General features: G+C 36.5%; 1 protein-coding gene across 3 annotated transcripts in view; it reads left to right on the top strand.

Annotated features, from left to right (window-relative positions):
* MCTP1 (multiple C2 and transmembrane domain containing 1) overlaps positions 1 to 24536 on the top strand; it is a 534361-nt gene that overhangs the window by 416344 nt on the left and 93481 nt on the right. For all 3 annotated transcript variants that reach the window (XM_029217598.1, XM_029217600.1, XM_029217599.1), the window contains one exon: positions 21639 to 21758. In XM_029217598.1, the coding sequence (XP_029073431.1) occupies positions 21639 to 21758 (120 nt within the window). The remainder of the gene's footprint in view (positions 1 to 21638; positions 21759 to 24536) is intronic.

Here is a 24536-nt window from a genome sequence, read left to right as displayed (position 1 = left end):
TCAAAATGGGTCATATTTTTCATGGGAATTTAAAACTCATTGCGTAATAGTCTCACCTTAAGGTTGGAAGCATTTTATTACCATTTTTCATCACCTGCCTCTAGGACCTTGGTTTTCCAATTATAATTAGCAATCATGAATGCTGATGTTAGCTTTAGCTATTCCTTAATAGCCTTTGTGGAACTTCTCTGAACTCAAAGGAGCAGCAACTGTTAGAAGAACCATCATGTAGATGGTGTCATCAACTAGCATTTTAAATATTTTGAGAGTGTTGGCAAGCTACATCCAAGAGCTATGATCATTCATTGCCTTGGCCTAGTTTCTCTCAGTTCTTTGGATTGGAATTTACCTCCACAGAAATTATCACTTTTTATTTTAAACAACTTTACTGAAGTATAATTTATATGCCATAAAATTTACCCATTTTAAGTGTATAATTCACTGATTTTTAGTAAATTTACAGAGCTGTATGACCCCTCGTGCCAACTATAGTCACTCCCACCATCAGCCCCTAGCAACCACTAGTCTGTTTTCTATCTCTAGTGATTTGCCTTTCTGGACATTTCACATAAATGGAATCATACAAATGTAGTCCTTTACTTCTTTCTGACTTCTTTCATTTAGCACAGTGATTCTGAATCCATGACAGATTGTGTCAGGAGTGCCTTCTTTTTATTGTTGTAGTATTCCACTGTATGGATATAGTACATTTTGATTATCCATTCACCAGTTGATTAACAATTGGGTTGTTTGCATTTGAGGGTATCATGAATAGTGCTACTGTAAATGAGCATTCATATACAAGACTTTATGTGGGCATATGTCTTCATTTCTCTTGGGTAGGTAACTAGGAGTTGAATTGTTGGTTCATATGTTAAGTTTATGTGTGTTTACCTTTTTAAGAAACTACCAAACTATTTTCCAAAGTGATTGTACCATTTTACATTCTCACCAGCAATGTATGAGAGTTCCAGTTTCTCTATACCTTCACAATTTAGTACTTTCTGCCTTGATTATAACCAATCTAGCAGGTGTGAAGAAGTATCTCACTGTGGTTTAATTTACATTTCTCTAGTGACTAACGATGTTGAGCCTCTCTTCAGGGGCTTATTAGACATTCATGTGTTTTCGCTGGTAAAATGTCTATTCAAATCCTTTGTCCATTTTTTAATCACTTTTTTTTAGATTTGATTTTAAATGTTCTTCATATACTCTGGATACAAGTCCTTTATCAGCTTAATGATTTGCCATTTTTTTCTCCCAGTATGTGAGTTGTCTTCTCATTTTCTTAATGATGTCTTTTGAAGCACAAAAGTTTTTAACTTTAATGAAGTCTAATTTTTAAATACACATTTAGGTCATGTTTTTAGCATTGTATCTATGAGTTCTTTGCCTAGCCCATGGCCACAACTCTTCTCCTATGTTTTCTTCTACACGTTTTATAGTTTTAGCTCTGTGACTAATTTTGTATCAACTTTTGTATGTGGTAATTTCATTACTTTTAAAGACAGATTAATTTATACCATCCTGCTCATTCCCACAAGTTTACCTGAAGATATCTTTGAGAAAGTTCTGAAGGCAAGTAGAAGGGGATAATTATTTTTCTGTTGTTTTTTTTTTTTTTTTATATCTGACCTGATCTCAAACTACACCACCTTTTGGTTAGTATTTAAATTTCCTTTTTGAAATATCTACCTGTTAATAGCTCATATTTTTCTTTAAGAGGACATTAAATTGCAGAGAGCTCCAGAACCTAACTGAAGCTTGCGAATAACTTAAAAACTGAGCAAAATAATCTTGTGTGTTACTGTCCTAACAATGAATACTCTAGTAAATTGTCAACAAGAAACTGATGACCGTCACATGAGAGTTTAACATCAAAGTTATCCCATCTGAACCCATTGTTATGCCCCCTTAATGTCCTCTTTTGTTTAGACAAAATACAACATTTAGTTATTCAGGAAAACATGATAACACACTGATAGAAAAAGTTCAAAAAATCTTAATTTAAAAAATACAAGTATGTGTTTGTTGGGAATCATACATCAGTGCTTTGTGGCTCAACAAAATGTGTCCACTTACGACAGGTCGTTTTTAGAAATGAGGTTTAAAATCTCATCAAATACAACAACAGCATCTCAGCATCTCCATGTCAATGAAATGAAAGCTTTTCTGAAAATGAAATGGCCTTCTTTTAGAACTCTGGAATCCTAAACTACCAGACATTTCAGGAACTATTTTGGCTGAAAATGATATGAGAGATTTTTCTTTTTCATAATTTTTATTACAGTGGAAATGGTTTTTGTATTTCTAACAGTTTGACAAGAGCTAATTACAATGCGCTCATCTGTTTTGTGGACTAATTTGAGCCATCGGGCATCAACACCATAGACATGCAGCAGCATTGCAAATGATACGCATGCTTCCCTTGCTCCAAGAATTTGTACTTGCTATAAAAGAAAACAGATTTGGACAGCCCTGAAAAAGTTGAGTTTGGTTTGAAGACAACATTTCAGAATTACATTAGAGCTGGCCTACAAGTGAACTAAAAATACCTGCTCATCTCAGTGGTCTTGGCCCAGGGCCTTTCCTTTTACTGTAAAAGTCAGGCTGTTTGAACAGTTGGAGTGCGGCTTGCTTGCTGTCTAAACTAGTGTTCTCTGATAACTTCTGTTACCATTGAAACACAAGCCCTGTTGCATTGAAGAGAATGTTTAGAGGTGTGGAAAATAGCCAAGAGAAATGTATACTTAGTGTTCAAACCTCTAGGCTTCCCGTGTGGTAACTAGACCACTTAGATCTGTTAAGAAAGACATTCATCAGTAAACATTACACAGCAAGGGTAAAAGATGGAATGGAGTAAAGGAGGCTGTTAAAATCAGCCTAAGATGATTATTTGAATTGCAAAGAGAAATGTTCAGACATAGCTAGAGCTGCTAAACATAACTCTTGAAGTTTTTCCAGAACAGAGGGATTGGGGAGAATGAGACCAGTGAAGGAGAAAATTAGAAAATTATAAGACAGAATGGGAAATGAAGTTTCAGAAACCGGTAAGATCACTGAAATATATGATATTATTAGGTCTTAAATCTATTTATGAGGGTGAAAATTTAAAAACACACTTTCTGACTTTGGCTCTGTGATCTTAAGATTGAAATGAAGATATTAAATCTGGATAAAGAATAACCTGCAGTAACAGCTAGGTTATGTCAGGAGGGATTAAAAAGAAAGATCGGAAATCAGTAGCCCAGGAAAGATAATCACGTAAGTTGGATAAGCCTGGGGGAGATAATTTGAGTGGAAATGAATCAGAATATGGTACCAAACATCCCCAAACTTGGCAGAGTACAGCCCTCTGCATACCAGCTACTGGATGATTATTGATCTGTTTCTGTTCAGTGAGATAGAAGGAGGAGTATAAAGACCACAGGATTAATTCTTAGAGTAACTTGGATCGCAGACTTCACTAACATGTGTTTGGCTTGTTAGATAGCTGGGTATCCTATTTTCTGGCATGTCATGTGGAACAGAGGGAACTTCCCCCTCATGAGCAACTGAAGTGCCAGCTGTTGCCCTAAATATTGTACCTGTTCATGATGGAGATAGCTTTAAAGCCAGATTTCAAGCTTAGGGAAAACTTTACATTTTGTACATCAGCAAACATTGGTATCAGATTTGTGTTTCTAGATACAGCATCTACACACACAAAGAGGGAAGTTGATCAAGAAGCTACTTCAAAAATAGTAATGATAGGGAATCCCCTGGTGGTCCAGTGGTTAAGACTTCACTTTCCAATGCAGGGGGTGCGGGTTTGATCCCTGGTCAGGGAGCTACGATCCCATATGCTTCGTGACCAAAACATAAAACATAAGCAATATTGTAACAAATTCAATAAAGATTTAAAAATGGTCCACATCGGGCTTCCCTGGTGGTGCAGTGGTTGAGAGTCCGCCTGCCGATGCAGGGGACACGGGTTCGTGCCCCGGTCTGGGAAGATCCCACATGCCGCGGAGCGGCCAGGCCCGTGAGCCATGGCCACTGAGCCTGTGCGTCCGGAGCCTGTGCTCCGCAATGGGAGAGGCCACAGCAGTGAGAGGCCCACGTACCGCAAAAAAAAAAAAAAAAAAAAAAAAAAGGTCCACATCAAAAACAAATCTTAAAAAAAAAAGTGATGATAATAGATTAATTTCTTTAAAAATTTAAAAGATAACTATCTTTAATAAGCTTTAACAAACATTTACAGCACTTCCAAAGCCCTAGAAAATACATAAAAATGACACACTTGTGTGACAATATCCCTAACTAAAATATCACAGTTAATCCAACAGTTTTATTAAATAATAGTTTAAAAATTTAAAAGACAGGAAGGGATATCAGAACATACTATAATGACTTGAATATCATGGGAAAATACGCCTTTTTCATTGACACTGGAGAATAAACAAAAGCAAAACAGAAACAAATTGAGAACCAACATTAAAATGCCTTTCTTTTTTAGAAAATAATTCAAGCATGACATGTTCTGTACCTACACTAGTGAGATAGTCATGGGTCCCTACAAAACCAGTTGGATTCTAGAGAAATGGGATTCTGGGAAAAGACAAGCTTCAGTGAGCTTAACAACCTTATTCACTCTTACATGTTTTTTGATGTAGTCCTTAAGTATTTTTTAAGAGCAATTGTTACTTCGGACCAGCAATCCCCTCATGGACCAAATAATACCAGTTCACCAATTCCTCTTAATTGTTGGTATCTGGTCACTTAAAACAATAAATATGTGTTGATCTGTAACCTGCAAGAAGGACTTTGTGTGCAGCCGTTTTTGAATGAGAATTTCTGTGAATGATGAAGCTATTAAAATTAAAAGCATAACTGTGCTTGGTTCTATGGTAGGCATTACAAACTACTAGGTAAAGTACTAATTTCTAATGAAAGGGACCTCAGAGAATCAGCATTCTCTGGGCATCTATAAGCATTTGTCACTTTCATTCTACATCCAAACTTTTACTAACAAGAAACTCACAGCATTACAGGGATTGCTTATCAGTTATTCATGTGTGGTTGATGCGATGCTGTAGTTGGACACACTCTGGGCTTTACACTTTGGAGTTGTCAGTGTTCTCAAAGCAAAGCCAGAGCCTTTCATCTCTGACTTTGATAAAAATGACACCAAATAGTGGTACAACTTGTAAGCTGAAAAAGAAAAAATCTAAATAAATAAATAATTTCCCAAGCCTTCTGGCTTGCAGGTTCTATTGATATAATATCTCCATCAAGGAGAGTAGGGTGCATTATGCTATGATGAGTTGATAGCACCATCTCTGAGGTTGTTTTGGTCCATTTTGTTGTGGAGATTCTTCAGTAGGTATTTCTGTGAGTCATTTGTAAGACAGCTTCAAATGAGTCCTATCTAGTTGTCATGCTTGCTTCTTTAATAGATGAAGTCAAGCTATGCTTTTCAAAAAGGCCTGGATGTTCTAAGATGGTAGACTTTAAGTTTCAGGTAGCAATTTCAAAAACCCTGTGTACGGTTTCACAAAGTAAAGAATCAGAACTTCCTGGTGTATATTTATAAGTGATCTAAGTAAATGTGAACAAACAATGATATTTTTAACACCTTCAGTAAATATATGAACTAAGTTATAGTATATGCATTCAATTCAAAGCTTTGCCAATAAATCAACCAATTTATTTTTTTCTACTCCTAACCATATACCTCGTTCTGTCACCAGAACAACAGAGATAGATGTTCCTCTTAACATATTTTGCATTTTGCCTAATCAATATAAGTGATCATTTGGTAGAGAGTACACTTTGACTTTTTTGCTCTCAACACATAAAACACACACATACGCACACACACACACACACACACACACACACACACACACAGCACAAGTCTCTTCAGTCTGGTATTTGGTTGTAACTACTCAAAAAGAAAGCAGTAGAGGGAATCATCTCAGTTCTCATTCTGATTGAGAGAGGGAGAAAAGCCACTGTATATAAGCATGCATGTAAGCATGATAAAGTTCTCTGGGTCATTGCAGCAAGACCATAGGAAACAGCTAAACAAGGTGGAGCGATCCAGTAGGTCTAAGGTTGTGACCAATTCCTTACCACTGTTTTTTTTTTAGAAAATTGTCCAAACAAAACAAAGCCTCTTTTCAAGAGAGTAACGTGTCATACTTTAAAACCACCTTAAAAAGGCTATTGTTAGGCTGGGAATTAATCAGGTTCACATTGCCTATCTTCTCTCTCCTGTTCACGTAGGTGGTACCAAAAGCTCTAGTGGAATCAACCAGAAATAAAGACCTTAGAACAGGTGGTGACACCATCTGGCTATTTAAATCAAGGCAAAACCACCCCCTTCCCAGAAGATGAAGTTCTGAAGTCCCTGATGATGCATGGAGCCTTACTTAATCCAAGGGAGAGTAAGTGGGCAGAATGGGTTCACCTCCAGTTCTTCTTTAGACATATATTTAAGAAATATTGAGCGTTAATGGAGAGAAAGAATCTAGTGCAAATACATATGAGTGAGTGCAATTCTTTTTCTCTGCTACTCTCATGCCATCATCTAGGAAATATATCTATCCTTCTTCTGTGCACATTTGTATATGTATGTACCTACTGTTTCTTCTTTTCTAAGTTAGCTGTGGAATATCCTAGTGTCTATGTGAGAATTGGCAATGTTTCTCAAAGAGGAGTACTGTTAGCATGGGGGACAGGAAGATTTTTCACCGGGTGGAACTGTTCCGCATATTTCAGGGTGTTTCACACCCATGCCCCACCCAATAAATGCTGGTATCACCCCTTTCCCACTTGAGTCATTGTGATAACTAAAAACATCCCCACATGTTTCCAGATGCACCCTGGGGGAGGGGAGTGGCAGCACAGCACCCAAACGTTTGAAAGTTGACCCTCTTCCCTTACACCCCTTCTTTCCTTGTGCCGAAAAGGATCTAAGGAGGCGGTTGATGGGATTGATTCGCAAACAGTGCTTTCATTTGCTTCTTACTGTTCTCTCCAATCATGTTTTTAATTCAGGAATTTTTTTAACCTGGATGATGGCTTTTTCAAAAAAGAAAAGACATATATTTTGGGTTCCACTTTACATCCACTAGCTTTCTTCTTTAGGGCCAGTCTTAATGGTAGATGTAAATAGTTTCCTTTTAGGGATTAATTACCATAACCAGTTTTTATATGTGGCTAGACCCCTTAAAAGTTGTTGTTTTTTTTTTAAGCAATGCTTAATTCCTCAAAAGGCAAACACTATGTATTTATTATCTTTCTAATTTGAGGCCTCTCGCACATCAGTGAATATTGTCGCATCAAATGCTGTTAGCATAAGCATCTACTTACTTTTGTTATATTTCCTTATTTTATTTCGTCTGATATAGACATTTTTGAATGATGAAACAAACAGGTAAACAGAGGGTGAAGGCTGGGTGGAAAATGGGTTAATACTGTAAAGGCCGTAAATGTGTTAAGTTTAAGAAAAAAAAATGAATTGAAATTAGGGAGGAAAGGGATTTTCTAAAAGAGCCTTGAAATAATTAATTGTTTTGTAGGAGATGGCCTTTCCATGTAGGCAGAGAATTTTTTCTTCACTTCTTTCTGAAGAGACAGTCAAATAGAGAATCTCATCTCTTAATTAGAAAGAAAAATACTCATCAAACACATCTCATCACTGGAGAGCTAATGATTCACAGCTGTTAGTCTGAAAGGGCAGGCTTTTTTCCTGAACAGTAGGAAGTGTTAATCATTTTGGATGAGATTTCTTTTTTAAAATATACTGTAGTTTGCAAAAGAATAGGATATTTCAATATTCCAACTTAAATGATTTTTCTGAAGTGCGCTCCCCCAGGGATACTGTCATGTGTCGCACTGAATGATTATTGAATGCAGGCATCTTCCACTGCACTTCAATGAGAGCATCAATTGATGGGATGATCTGGACGGCCCAGTCCCTGCCTGGGACTCTTAAAACCCCAGGCTCAAAGAAAGAAAAATCAGGTACATCTTGCACCTCCTAAGAAATGGTATTGCTATAAAATCTTAACATTTTGAATCATTCACTCTACTTTATATAATTTGCCATGTTTAAATGGAAGTGAAAAGCCCAAGCCCACCTTCATTAGCTTCTGAGTAGAAAAGGTCTTTTTGTTTGTTTAATCTTCATGTGAAAAAGTAAGGCTTCTTTTGCTTGTAAAATGTAATTGGCTCAATTATTTTCCAGTCTTTGCCTTTACAGCCACCTTGCTAACCTCTTCTAAACATTTTGGACAGAAGAAAACCTCATTTAATAGAAACCATGTGAATAGCTAACTTTGATTATTCAGAGCCATGCAAGAGAGTGAGGAAAAGGAAGAATGAAATTGTCTCTACAAACCTCATTTTGACCATTAGTGTTTGACCTCTTTGACATGCCAGACCTTTACCAGAGCACCTAAAAAGTGGTATTCCATTTAGTGGTCATCCCAGAGCAAGAGGAAGGAGAAGAAGTAGAGATAGAAAAAAAATCTACAAATTGAATAATCAGTCCCTAAATAATTGAGACCTTCAGAGCATCAACATTCACTATAAAATCCTTTACCTTAGAAGCAGTGGAGCATTGTGGGAAAAGCACACTGGATTGGGAGTTAGCTGACTTTGCCACTCAGTAGAGGATGTCCTTAGACAAGTTTAACCTCCTGAGCCTCAGTTTCCTCATTCATAAAATGAAGATAGTCTCAGCCTTCCCAGGCTTCCTTGCAGGACTTTCCCTCTAAAGTTCATGTTATGCAATGTGATATAAGATACTTATTAGGACAAATTATGTCATTTACCTTTCAGTAAATTATAGATTTTCAAAATAGCCATTCTGAATACTTATGATTAAAATGTAGGTTGCTCTTCTTTGGACAAAATTCAACACCCATTCATGATAAAAACCCTCCAGAAAGTAGGCATAGAGGAAATTACCTCAACATAATAAAGGCCATATATGACAAACCCACAGCAAACATCATTCTCAATGGTGAAAAACTGAAACCATTTCTACTAAGATCAGGAGCAAGACAAGGTTGCCCACTCTCACCACTGTTATTCAACATAGTTTTGGAACTTTTAGCCACAACAGCCAGAGAAGGAAAAGAAATAAAAGGAATCCAAATTGGAAAAGAAGAAGTAAAGCTGTCACTGTTTGCAGATGACATGATACTCTACATGTCATAGAGCATCCTAAAGATGCTACCAGAAAACTACTAGAGCTAATCAATGAATTTGGTAAAGTAGCAGGATACAAAATTAATACACAGAAATCTCTTGCATTCCTATACACTAATGATGAAAAATCTGAAAGAGGAATTAAGCAAACACTCCCATTTACCATGGCAACAAAAAGAATAAAATACCTAGGATAAACCTACCTAGGGAGACAAAGACCTGTATGCAGAAAATTATAAGACACTGATGAAAGAAATTAAAGATGATACAAACAGATGGAGAGATATACCATGTTCCTGGATTGGAAGAATCAACATTATGAAAATGACTATACTATCCAAAGCAATCTACAGATCCAGTGCAATCCCTATGAAACTACCAACTGCATTTTTCACAGAATGAGAACAAAAATATTTCACAATTTGTATGGAAACATGAAAAAACCTGAATAGCCAAAGCAATCTTGAGAAAGAAAAACAGAGCTAGAGGAATCAGGCTCCTGGACTTCAGACTATACTACAAAGCTACAGTGATCAAGACAGTATGGTGCTGGCACAAAAGCACAAATATAGATCAATGGAACAGGGTAGAAAGCCCAGAGATAAACCCACACACATATGGTCACCTTATCTTTGATAAAGGAGGCAAGAATATACAATGGAGAAAAGACAGCCTCTTCAATAAGTGGTGCTGGAAAAACTGGATAGCTACATGTAAAAGAATGAAATTAGAACACTCCCTAACACCATACACAAAAATAAACTCAAAATGGATTACAGACCTAAATGTAAGGCCAGACACTATAAAACTCTTAGAGGAAAACATAGGCAGAACACTCTATGACATAAATCACAACCAGATCCTTTTGACCAACCTCCTAGAGAAAGGAAAATAAAAACAAAACTAAACAAATGGGTCCTAATGAAACTTAAAAGCTTTTGCACGCAAAGGAAACCATAAATAAGACGAAAAAACAACCCTCAGAATGGGAGAAAATATTTGCAAATGAACCAACTGACAAAAGATTAATCTCCAAAATATACAGGCAGCTCATGAAGCTCAATATCAAAAAAACAAACAACCCAATCCAAAAATGGGCAGAAGACCTAACTAGACATTTCTCCAAAGAAGATATACAGATTGGCAGCACACACATGAAAGGATGCTCAACATCACTAATCATTACAGAAACACAAATCAAAACTACAATGAGGTATCACCTCACACCAGTCAGAATGGCCATCATCAAAAAATCTAGAAACAATAAATGCTGGAAAGGGTGTGGAGAAAAGGCAACCCTCTTGCACTGTTGATGGGAATGTAAATTGATACAGCCACTATGGAGGACAGTATGGAGGTTCCTCAAAAAACTAAAAATAGAGCTACCATATGACCCAGCAATCCCACTACTGGGCATACACCGTGAGAAAACCATAATTCAAAAAGAGTCATGTACCACAATGTTCACTGCAGCTCTATTTACAATAGCCAGGACATGGAAGCAACCTCAGTGTCCATGGACAGATGAATGGATAAAGAAGATGTGACACATATATACAATGGAATATCACTCAGCCATAAGGAGAAACAAAATTGAGTTATTTATAATGAGGTGGATGGACCTAGAGTCTGTCATACAGAGTGAAGTGAGTCAGGAAGAGAAAAACAAATACCGTATGCTAACACATATATATGGAATCTAAAAAAAAAAAAATGGCTCTGAAGAACCTAGGGGCAGGACAGGAATAAAGACACAGACATAGAGAATGGACTTGAGGACACAGGGAGGGGGAAGGGTAAGCTGGGACGAAGTGAGAGAGTGGCATGTATATATATACACTACCAGACGTAAGGTAGATAGCTAGTGGGAAACAGCCGCATAGCACAGGCAGATCAGCTCGGTGCTTTGTGACTACCTAGAGGGGTGGGATAGGGAGGGTAGGAGGGAGACGCAAGAGGGAAGGGAAATGGGGATATATGTATACACATAGCTGATTCACTTTGTTATACAGCAGAAACTAACACACCATTGTAAAGCAGTTATACTCCAATAAAGATGTTAAAAAAAGCAGGTTGCTTTTAAAGCCTGGCACAAATAGATACTGAAGGATGGTGTTTTGTGATGTTAGTGATAAAATCATATGCAAGATAACACTGATTTAGATAGAAGGTATTTGGATTTAAAAGTGAAAAAAATGTATGGACAGGAATTGACATTCTTAAAGCTGGTACTTCAGAACAAGATACTTTTATATCTAGGGAAATGAGAATGTTAAAAATTGTCAACATTTAAAAACCTAATTTTTTTCAACTCCAGACTTCACAAAATCTACAATGTATGCTAATGTCATTTACTAGCAATAATGACTTTCTCTAAAGATCTGGATTTTCTTGCTCTGATTATTAGTAAAACATTTCCGTGCAACCCCTCATAAGTTTAATATTGGGTTGGCCAAAAAGTGCCTTCAGCTTTGAAGTAAAAATAAAAGACACATATTTCATTTTCACCAAGAACTTTATTGAACAACGTATTCACCATTCCACTGCCTTCTGCCATTTTTCAGGCAACTTCGTAATGCCGTCTTCCCAAAACTTTTTATCTTTTTGAGCAAAGAACTGTTCCAGGTGCCTTTTACAGTCTTCCAGGGAATTGAAATTTTTCCATTGAGAGAATTTTGTAAAGACTGAAATAAATGGAAATCCAAAGATGCAATGTCTGGTGAATACAGCGGTGAATCAGAACTTCCCAGCCAAGCTGTAACAGTTTTTGCCTGGTCATCAAAGAAACATGTGGTCTTGCGTTATCCTGATGGAAGATTTTGCGTTTTCTGTTGACTGACTCTGGATGCTTTTCGTCAAGTGCTGCTTTCAGTTGGTCTAATTGGGTGCAGTACTTGCTGGAATTAATGGTTTGGTTTTCCGTAAGGAGCTCATAATAGAGGACTCCCTTCCAATCCCACCATATACACAACATCACTTTCTTTGGATGAAGACCTGCCTTTGGTGTGATTGGTGGTGGTTCATTCCACTTGCCCCACAATCTCTTGCATTCCACATTATTGTACGATATCCACTTTTCATTACCCGTCACAATTTGTTTTAAAAACAGAACGTTTTCATTGCATTTCAGTAGAGAATCGCATGCAGAAATAAGGTCAGGAAGGTTTTTTTCTCTTAACTTATATGGAACCCAAACATCAAAGCGAGGAACATAACCAAGCTGGTGCAAATGATTTTCGATGCTCTGGATATTTTGAGTATGTCGGCTATCCCCCGTGTGGTATAACGTTGATTGTTCTCAATTAATGTCTCTATTTGATTGCTATCAACTTCAACTGGTCTACCCGACCATGGAGCACTATCCAGCGAGAAATCTCTAGCACAAAACTTTGCAGACCACTTTTGACATGCTTGATCAGTCACAGCACCTTCTCCATACACTGCACAAATCTTTTTTTTGCGTTTCAGTTGCCTTTTTACCTTTCTTGAAAAAATAAAGCATAATATGCCAAAAATGTTGCTTTTTTCTTCCATATTCAATAATAAAATGGCTACACAAAAATTCACCAGTTTTGATAAGCTTTTTTTTAAATGCACGCCGGTATGACAGCTGTCGCATACAATCTAACAAAATTGTTTCGAATGAAGTTAAAGACAACTAAGTGCTACTAGAGCCATCTTACGGAAAAAAACCGAACAATCCTTTTGGCCAACCCAATACTTATGGCTTCCTTCCAGCAAACCCCTTCCTCCCAGACCACACAGAAATCCCTCTAAGGAACACCATCCATCTTCTATAATTGCTCAAAGAACAATTATCATGTTGACTTATCTTGGAGTATCATTTTATAAAGTCTCTGTTATTTTTCAGAAACAATTTTAAATATGAAAAACAGGGCTTCCTGGTGGCGCAGTGGTTGAGAGTCCGCCTGCCGATGCAGGGGACACGGGTTTGTGCCCCGGTCCGGGAGGATCCCACATGCCGCGGAGTGGCTGGGCTCGTGAGCCATGGCCGCTGAGCCTGCGCGTCCAGAGCCTGTGCTCCGCGACGGGAGAGGCCACAACAGTGAGAGGCCTGCGTACCGCAAAAAAACAAACAAAACAACAACAACAACAAAAAAAAGAAAAACATAAAATTGACATTACTTACATTGGTATAGTACTTTATGATAACGCATTTTCACGTATATTACATAATTTGTTTCCCACAGCCTACTTGTGAAATAGACACATATTACCATTTCCATTTTATAGATAATAGACTAAAATAAAAGAGAATAACTGACCTGCCCAAGGTCTTATGATGATCATATAGCAGAAATGGAACTCAAAACACTTCTTCAGGCTCCTGGTCCAGACCATATTTTACTCTACCATACTGTCTCCTTGGAGAGAAAATAGGTATCAGTTAGCATTTGCTGTATAACAAACCACTCTATTAGTAGCGCAAAGCAACTACCAGTTATTTAGTAATGATTCTGTAGGTGAACAAGTTGGATCAGGCTCAGCTGGGTATTTCTTTTGTTCTCAGCTGGGCTCACTTATGCATCTCTGGTCAGCTTCTGGCCAGTTAGGCAACTTTGCTTCTGAATGCTGTCTGGCTTCCAACTGGGGCAATGGAGACAACTGTATCACATGTTTCTTATCATTCAGCAGACTAGACTGTGCTTGTTGACATGGGCTCAGGGTTTGAAGCATGCAGAGGGAAAAACCCAATGAGCAAGTGCTTTTTAAGCCTCTGTGTTCAGCATTTTTACAACTCCTCCCTCGGCCCAAACAAGTCCTATGTCTAATCTCAGTGTCATCGTGGGAGAGTATTTCAAAAAGCCTGGATACATGGAGATATTAACAAATTGGGGTCATTACTGCATGTAATCACTATAAGCTAAATATAAAAATACTGAAAATGGCACTCGCTTTGTCATCTTTTCCTATTGTAGTTGACGTAGCTTTTTAAACACAGCTCTAATGCTTGAATCCGCCCTATGGATTCTAGAGTGGAATAGGGAAAGTGATGAGCTATAAGAAAGGCCAAAAAAATTATATATAGTATGAGCCAGTATATTCCTGCTTGTAATAATACCTAATGTTTATTGAGCATCTTACAGTTGCCAAGCACTAGGCTAATTCCATCTCAAATCTGTAAGTAGTATAGTTTTAACTTTCAGATTATAAAATTAAGAGTAATCTAGTAATACATCACATAGATAGTGACTAGTAAGCTTGGATAAAAACATGGGCCTGTTTCAAACTCTCAAGCTCTTTCTAGTGTGTCACACTGAAGCAGCTTTTTTAGGGATCCCATGATTGTGGCTAACAGTCCAAGGCAGATTGACAAAGAGCTTCTACCATCCAGGATAATGTGTAAAACTCACAATATCCTTTTTCTAATGAAGAAGGTTGTGTGTACTTCTAATGTCCCATGAAGATTTTCTGATACAGAGTTTTAGTAGTAAATCACAACCATCTAGTAATTTGCAAAAAGGAAACCACCAAATTCTTGGAATAATTTTAGTTTCTAATGAGCAAGGCTAAATAATGTAGGGATAGATGTTTTGTTTGGAATGGGGTCATGGATTTTATGAAAGTAAAATAAAGATGGTCCAAGTTTTCTTATTAAAAGTGTTGGAGGAAGTGGGGGAAGAGGCAAGGAGAATGTGACAGAGAGAGAGAGAGAGGAAATATAAGGAAAGGATGTCATAGTGATGAAGTCAAAGGAAATTAAACACTGTACAAATGCGCAGGAGTCCTTATTACCTAGTTTAACCTGGAGAAATTCTAGAATCATCAGATCCTCTCTCCATGTCCCATGCAGGCAAAAAGGTTTCTGGATATATGGGTCGCAAAAAATCCTAGGCATTTTTGGGTTTATATATTTTTTTAATTGCTTTTTTGGTCCCATTTTAGCCCATTATGTCTCTTTTTTTCAAACCCCAAACTTATGAAAAGTGTGGTCAGGACCAAGGACAGATCCTGCATTGTCTTAGCCTTCCTGGAGTTTTTCTTTGTTTGTTTTTTTTTTTTTTTTTTTTTTTTTTTGCGGTACGCGGGCCTCTCACTGCTGTGGCCTCTCCCGTCGCGGAGCACAGGCTCCGGACGCGCAGGCTCAGCGGCCATGGCTCACGGGCCCAGCCGCTCCACGGCATGTGGGATCTTCCCAGACCGGGGCACGAACCCGTGTCCCCTGCATCGGCAGGCGGACTCTCAACCACTGCGCCACCAGGGAAGCCCCCTGGAGTTTTTCTGAGCTTCCTTCTTTCTCCTGCTGCCCTGGTGAAACACTGAAGATCCATCCAGGAGTGTTTTGGTATTTTGTAGGATAAAGGAAAGGATCCCATCTTCATGCAAGTGGGCTCCAGGGAGAAAAGAAGCTTCAGTGTGGAGAGAATAAGCTAAAAGACCCCTTTCTTCCTCTGAGGGCTCTTTGTTTGTGGATCATCACCATTGACAAGTATTAGAATCATCACTAGTACTATAGAGAATAATTGCTTTTTTCTTAGTGATTCTTAGCAATATGAGTCCAGAGACCATGTCTTATCCTAATTTTGAACACCCAATATTGCATAGCACATAGGTGTTTAATAAATACCTTTTATTGTTAATCTGTGTTCATGCTCTTTTTCTTTTTTTAAATTGAGGTATAATTGACATATAACACTATATTAGTATCAGGTGTTCAACATAATGACTCAATATTTGTATACATTGTGAAGTGATCACCTGCAGTAAATCTAATTACCACCCCTCACCGTACAGTTACAAGTATTTTTTTCTTATGATGAGGACTTTTCAGATTTATTCCTTTAGCAACTTTCAAATTTGCAGTACAGTATTATTGACTATCATGCTGTACACAATATTCCTATGACTTGTTATTTTATAATTGGAAGTTTGTACCTTTTGACCCCCTTAGCCCATTTCACCCACCTCCCTCACTTCTGGCAACCACTAATCTGTTTTTTTAATTATTTGTTTGTTTCATTTGTTTGTTTCATTTTTAGATGCCACATATATGTGAGATCATATGGTGTCTTTCTCTGACTTATTTCACTTAGCATAATTCACTTAGCATAATGCCCTCTATGTCCATCTTGGTTATCGCAAATGGCAAGATTCCATTCTTTTTATGGCTGAATAGTATTCCACTGTATATATGTCATAACTTCTTTATCCATTCATCCATTGATGGACACTTAGGTTGTTTCCATATCTTGGCTATTGTAAATAATGCTGCAATGAACGTGAGGGTGCATATATCTTTTTGAATTAGTATTTTCATTTTCTTCAGATAAATACCGAGAAGTGAATTGCTAGATCATATGGTAGGTCTGTTTTTAATTTCTTGAGGAACCTCCATACCGTCTTCCATAGTGGCTGTACCAGTCTGCATTCCCACTAAGAGTGCACGAGGGATCCCTTTTTTCCACATTCTCACCAACACTTGCTATTTCTTGACTTTTTGATAATAGCCATTCTAACAGGTGTGAGGTGATATCTCAGTGTGGTTTTGATTTGCATTTCCGTGATGATTAAATGATTAGCATCTTTTCATGTGCCTGTTGGCCAACTTCTTTGGAAAAAATGTGCCTTCAGATCCTCTGCCCATTTTTAAATCAGTTTGCTTGGTTTTTGGCTATTGAGTTGTATGAGTTTTTATATATTTTGGATATTAACCCCTTATCAGATGTATAATTTACAAGTATTTTCTCCCATTCAGTAGATTGGCTTTTCATTTTGTCGATGATTTCCTTTGCTGTGCATAAGCTTTTTAGTTTGTTGAAGTCCTACTTGTTTATTTTGGCTTTTGTTGCCTTTGTTTTGGTAGTCAGATCCAAAAAATCATAGCCAAGATCAATGTCAAGGAGATTATTGCCTATGTTTTCTGCTAGGAGTTTTATGGTTATAGATCTTACATTCAAGTCTTTAATCCATTTTGAGTTAATTTTTGTGTATGGTGTAAGTTTTATTCTTTTGCATGTGGCTGTCCAGTTTTCCCAACACCACTTATTGAAGAAACTTCCCTTTCCCACAAGAAGAGAAAATTACAGGCCAGTATCCCTGATGAACACAGATGAAAGAATTCTCAACAAAATATTAGCAAACTGAATTCAACAATACATTAAGAGGATCGTATACTATCATTAAGTGGGATTTATTCCAGGGATGCAAGGATACTTCAATATCCACAAATCAATCAACAGGATATACAACATTAATAAAATGAAGGATAAAAATCATATGATCATCTCAGTAAATGCAGAAAAAGCATTTGACAAAATTCAACATCCATTTATGATTAAAAAAACTCTCAACAAAGTGAGTATAGATGCAACATACCTCAGCATAACCAGGGCCATATATGATAAGTACACAGCTAACGTCATGCTCAATAGTGAAAAGCTGAAAGCTTTTCCTCTAAGGTCAGGAACAAGTCAAGGATGCCCACTTTGCGACTTTTATTTTACATAGTGTTCCAAGTCCTAGTCAGAGTAATTAAGCAAGAAGAAGAAAGAAAAGTCATCCAAATTGGAAAGGAAAAAGTAAAACTGTCACTATTTGTGGATGACATGGTTTTGTATATAGAAAACCCTAAAAACTCCACCAAAAAACTATTAGAACTAATAAATGAATTCAGTAAATTTGCGGGATACAAAGACAATATACAAAAATCTATTGCATTTCTATACACTAACAATGTACTATCAGAAATAGAAATTAAGAAAACAATCCCATTTGCAGTTGCATCAAAAAAAATAAAATACTTAGTAATAAATTTAACCAAGAAAGTGAAATACCTATACACTAAAAACTACACGACAGTGATGAAAGAAATTGAACACAAAAGTAAATGGAAACGTATTCCTTGCTCACAGATTGAAAGAATTACTATTATTAAAATGTCCATATTACCCACAGCCATGTATAGATTCAATGCAATCCCTATCAAAATTCCAACAATATTTTTCACAGCAATAAGCCATCCTAAAATTTGTATGAAACCACAAAAGACACCAATAGCCAAAGCAATCTTGAGAAAGAAGAGCTAAACTGGAGGCATCATGCGCCCTGATTTCAAACTAAACTACAAAGCTATAGTAACCAAAACAGTATGGTATTGGCATAAAAACAGACACCTAGATTAATGGAACAGATTAGAGAGCCCATAAATAGGCTCATGCACATATGGTCAATTAATTTACAACAAAGTAGGCAAGAATATATCATGCTGTTTCTTTTTTTGACCTTTTGAAATCTTCAATTAAATTTTGAGAAGAAAAATAAATGCTTTTGTATTTAGAGTTTATTCAAAGTTCTCTTGTTTGTTCATTTTTTAAAGATATTTTCAAGAGCAAGGGCTCTTAATTATCCAAATATTAGATTCTTAAAGAGCACATAATGGGGAAGGAGACTATTTTTCCACTCTGAGAATTCATAAAGCTAATGCAATTTCTTTCTTTGTCTCTCTCTCCTATATCTTTTCCCATCCTGTGTTCTGGTGTTCATGTTGTTAGGGCATATTAAGACCATATGTATTCATAAGAAGTGTTCTGTCACTTCTGAGTGCAATATTTTAAGAAAGGTATTGATATATTGATTTGGATGTGGTAAGAGGATGTCCACAATGGAGAAGTGTCCAGAAACCATACCTTGTAACTGATACTTTAAGCAACTAGTGATGTTGAACCTAGAGAAGAAAAAGACATGATAGGTGGATTGATTACTTGCAGAATTATCATATGAAAAGTTTATTTGGCACAATACCTGGCCTACAACTAACACTAATACAGAAAGGAACAAGAAATTCATTCTGGGTAACACCAGGACTCTTAACACCAATGAGTGGCCATTACAAGGAGGAATATATTTGCTCAATAGGTTAAAAAAATCATTACAATTGGTGATATTTAGCAATGGAATAATCTGAGTCCCATCCATGAGACCAGAATACACTGAGTCATGTGAATATCCTTGGAAAAGGCAACTATATAGGAAGGTCTAAGAGGAAAGACGGTTCATGACTGCGTAGCCAGAATGGATAGACAATTTTTCTAGAAGTACTAAGGTACTTCTTCTACCTTATGTGCCTCAGGGAGAAATTCATTAGTGCTATCACAGGTTGTAATTCTGAATACATTTTCCAGATGTCACTTGGTTTTAAATAGTGGCTCTATAGGACTTTTACTAATGCAAATAATTAAGTAGACTTATGTTAAATGACTTGGGAACCCAGTATCCATTTATTCATTAATTCAGCAAATATATATTTATTGAGCACCTACTATGCCCCAAGCACCATTCTATGCCCTGGGGATAGAACAGTGAGCAAAAAGAAAAAAAAAATCCCTTCCTTTAAAGAGCTTATATTTTAATGATTGTCAAAGTTTTATAAATAAATATGTAAAGAATTAATATGGATTCTAGCAAAAAATAATTTTCTCTTTTATATATGTTGATGTCTATCAAATTTGCCTTAAATCACTTCCTGAATAAAAAATTATATTTTTTAAATACACTTTAATAGAATAATCATAGCCATCAGTTATAATTTGTATCATCTTTAAATATATTGTATATATTTCAAAAATTAAACAGAAATATTTTCCTTTTCTAGAAATCTTTATACTTTTCTGGTGAAAGAGAAGATATGGCTCATGTTCCACGCATTAACATATTTGAGATTTTTCTTATTCAGGAACTTGAATCTATGGTTACCATGTAATTCTGTACAAAATTCATTTCTTGGGTTACTAAACCATTATTTATGCTTTTTGGTGTCCATGTGGGTTATGAATATCAAAGCATTCAGTAAAATATACAGTCTTCAAAATTTAATATCACATTAAAAAAAATCCCTGATGGTACAGTAACATCATGAAGTCATTTTAAATATTAGAGAAAGGATGTTAGAGGGGATCAGATCTACAGATCTATGTTGAGAAATGAAAACGCTGAGGGAGAGTGATTTTCTAAGGCCCAGAACCAGTCTTCTGGCCCGTGGGCCAGGCGTCCCTCTACCACTCCATACAGGTTCATTTTCTCTGCAATTTGAATAGGCTGTGGGCTTGGCTGAGGTTTGTTAAGAAGGCTGCAAACAGCCCATGCTGCTGTGCCTGATGTGAGTGTTCTTAGGGCACTGCTCCTAACCCTTCTGATCTGTCAAAGGCAGGATGTTTGCGTGACCCCAACCAGCTGGCTCAAATTCCCAATTATACTTTGGTTCAGCTAAAGCTTAGCAGGCAGATGACTTTCTAGTTTTCAGTATTAGAATATGTACTACCTGAGGACCTTAGTTAATAAATAGTTAACTTTCTCAATTTTGTAATGTATTGATATCATTTACACAATACTTTTTTTGAGCAGTTACTGAGTACCAAGCAGTGTGTTAAATCCTTAACACATTTCAACTGTTTAATTGTCACAGCCACCTCTCAGGTGGATACTCTTATCATCCCCATTTTACAGAAGAAGAAACTAAAGGGAGGATATATACCATGCCAGAGGTTTATAGGACTAGTTAGCACCAAGGGTGGAATCTGGCTCTTAACTACCATCTGACTTAAATTACCTTAATTTGGCAGCAGGGGCCACAGACCCAGAGAATTTAGATGATCTGTGCAGGGTTATAAGAGGCTGGTGGGGAATGGGGATGAGTCACAGTTTATAACCATTGCTGGTTATTTTATGATGCAGATGCTCTTAAAATGGTTTCTTCTGCCAGCCTAGGTGAGTTCTTAAACTTACATTCCTCATACAATTTTAAAAATCATTTATATACTTAGAGAAGTAGGTAGTTTTAAAAGATAATAAAGGTAGACATTTAAAATTTTCCTTTGACAAAGTTACTCCATTTTTTTAATAGCTGTTTGATTTGTATGGCAAGGCTGAATTTTTTACACTTGTTGGTAGCAGTTCTATTATTCATAATGTGAAATCTTGGGAGCTCTCTGGTGTAGACTTGGTATTTTCATCTGCCTATTATGCTTGTTACATTGTATTATCCAAGTGAGATTTAAAAATAGTTTCTGATATTAAATGGTGATTCATCCTTTATCATTAAGGCAGATAGGCCAGTTATTTCTGACAATGTAGTGAAGCTCATTTTGCTGCCTTTCTTTTTTAAAACTTTATTTTGTCCAACCTAACAATAATTTCACTGGAGGAGAAAAATTTAAATTGCCTCATTGACAATGTAGTGATATCAGTTTTTCCTTCATAGAAATTAAACAAAGTAAAAATCTTAGTGACTTTCCAGGGGTCGGTTGTGCTTTTAGAAAAATGCCTAACAAGTTCTCAAGTTTTTGTTTTCAAGACAAATCTTTCTGTTCTGAAGCATTTAATTGTGTGCTTTTTTGAAGTGCAGTATGGATAAGAGAATCCATTTAATGAAATTCAGAGTTGACTCATCTTTTTCTTCTTCCTTCTCTCTCCTCCAGCTCTTTCTCTTTGTTGTCTGGAACTTTGAGCTCTACATGATACCAATGGTTTTGTTGTTACTATTGACATGGAACTACTTCTTGATAATATCAGGGAAAGATAACAGGCAACGTGATACAGTAAGTCTCTACTTTCTCATTTGCATGTGTTTTTGTTCTTATTCCTAGTCTCTCCATCAAGATCAACATTGAATTCGGTTTTGCAAACCAGAAATTCTGTCTGTAAATACTCAAGTTTGGAGGAAAGTTTTATCAGTTCAAAACTAACAACTCTTTGGTCCTAACACAATAGAAAGTATTCACCTATTTCTAGCATTACTCATTTTGGTAGGAACTAAAATTGAGAGCACACCAAAGAATGAGTTATGATTTTTAGGTATAAGTCGGTTATTCCAAATGATTATTTCTTTTATGCTCCTTACTTGTTTTTATGTCTTAATGAATCCTGAGTTAAGACATAATATCACAAAATTATCTATGGTCAGACCAAACGAATGTATTTTATTTAAGACAGTTCTCTGTGGTCTGTCATTGGAGGGGAGGAAGACGTGATGGTTTTTGGCCTAGAAAAGTGCATCAAGTACCTTAATTCAGTGTTCATTCACTGAACAATAACAAATACCCTTCTCTGTGTCAGGGGTGTATCAGGATACTGGCTCATGGATCAAGAACTTTCAATTAACCTAAGGAAAGTTATATTGCACTCACTTGCCCTCTCGGCATTTTTGAAAGTTTTTCGAATGTGTGAAACAACCTTTTCTCTCTCAAAGAGTTTTAGACTGAGAAGCAGAAGCTAGCCACATTATAATCAAGTTTGTTATTCTCCCACCAGTCCTCATTCCCCTTAGGCTATCTCAGTCACTACGCCCCTAGCAAACATACAGCTTGAAAAACTTTCCCATATGTAAATAAATGGGAGGGGAGTGTCTTATGCACATAGAACATTTGCAATTTTATAATTCTGTAGACAGCTGTTGAGAATAATTTAAGGGTTTGTCAAACATAAAGATCTCTTTGGCAGCTTTTTGTCCACATCAGATTACACTGATTTTTTTTTTTTTTTTTTTTTGCCATTAAGGGCCTCCATTTGATTGATAATCAGGACTTTTGCCAACTATTGTGCCCATAATGACGCAGGAAACAGTTATTTGATCATAAGTTTAGTAGTGTTATATAATACTTTGTTATAATAGCATAATGATTGCACATATACATATGACATAAAAGAATTTTCTTTTTAAATAACTCAAGCAAAATATACTTTAAATGGTTACACAAGCAAAAGAGACTTCTTCAAAATAATTTTATTTATCATCAAAATAAAAGAAAAATCCAGATGCACAACCACCAAGTACCGTGGCAAGGTTGCCAACAACGCACCACGTTTATTTCCCTATGTTATTTGATATATTTCTGTCTCTCTCATGAGATTATAAATTTGAGGTAGGGAACTGTTTATCTCTGTACTTGCCACCGTCTCTAGCACGTGTTTTGCAAATTAGAGGTGTTCAAACATTTTTTTGTAAAGTTTATCAAACCAAACATGCGATTGCTATTAGAGATTTTAATGGTTAGGCAGCATCAACAGACAAGGCGTTGTTATTATTATTGGCAAGGATTTATGGATATATATTTAACTTGCACACTGACAGACAAGCCCCAAATGCCATAAGCCTTGGTGTCATGGGGACTAATAGGCACTTTTTTCAATTAATCCAGGATGTTTTCTTTAAGAAGATAGGACTCTCTGAGCCAAGTCCTTTTTGTCCCATTTATTTCCAGGAGGTTGTCGAGAGAGAAGAAAATCTACTTTTTTAAAAAAAAATTTAATTTAATTAATTTATTTTTTATACAGCAGGTTCTTATTAGTTATCTATTTTATACATATTAGTGTATATATGTCAATCCCAATCTCCCAATTCATCCCACAAAACTCTACTTTTCATTCAGTTGCCTTGAGACAAATCTGCAAATAAGAATGTTTGCCAAAAAGTGGTAATTTAGTTTCAGGTTCTTAATCCTATGAGGGGGCTTATCTTCAATATTTAGTCATTGGTTTGAGTATTCTTAGTAAAAAATTCTGAAACTATAGACTTTGCTTGTTATTTTCTTCAGAATATACCTGCCTTGGCTGGAAAGGTCCACTTTTAGAGGAAACATAATAATATATAATGTATCCCCTTGTACTTAAAATTCTCTGAGAATTTTTATAAGCCTATTGAAAAGTTAACATATTATGTAAATTTTTCTACTGTCCTTTTCCCCCCAAAATATAACTCTGATATAGTACTTACAAATCCTTCCTCGTGGGCATATCTCTGACTGAATCCCCCTTTTAGCCATGGACAATATTTTATTCTCCAACACAGGCCACTGTGAAACATGCTACAGTCTAACTTTCATGGAATGCCAACTACACCCCATAACTCCCAGTGATTGCCTTTTATTTGCCCAAAACACACATATCCACATATTCTGTTCTTTCCAGGCACCAGAGCAGCAATCACAACGCTTCACTCAGCTTCTCATTCACTGGCTCAGCTGAGACCTTACGTAACTCTTAAATCCAATTTGTCTAATTACGTGTTTTCTGCCATACCCAGCTGTGCATTTGAAATGGTTGCTCCTTTTGAAAAGAAACCTGGGTTATACTTTGCTGGTTATAGATTGCACACACACACACACACACACACACACACATATATTCACAAGCACATATATGTAAATTAAGAGAAGTGTTTGGAGGGGTTGCTATGCTGTGCCTGACTACTTATCCACCGCGTAGTAGATAACCCTGGAAGAATGGTACTTTGCCCTAAGTCCTTATTGGTGTCCCCAAAACAATGCAGAATTTTTCAGCATGTGTGAAAACTTTAGGGAATCTCTGAAGTGCATTAA

This window comes from Monodon monoceros, unplaced genomic scaffold (genome assembly GCF_005190385.1).
Source record: "Monodon monoceros isolate NGI ecotype Baffin Bay Population unplaced genomic scaffold, NGI_Narwhal_1 Super_Scaffold_12, whole genome shotgun sequence".
In the NCBI taxonomy this organism is placed as follows: domain Eukaryota; kingdom Metazoa; phylum Chordata; class Mammalia; order Artiodactyla; family Monodontidae; genus Monodon; species Monodon monoceros.
Note: the sequence above shows the minus strand (reverse complement) of the source record. Positions and strands in the feature narration are given on the sequence as shown.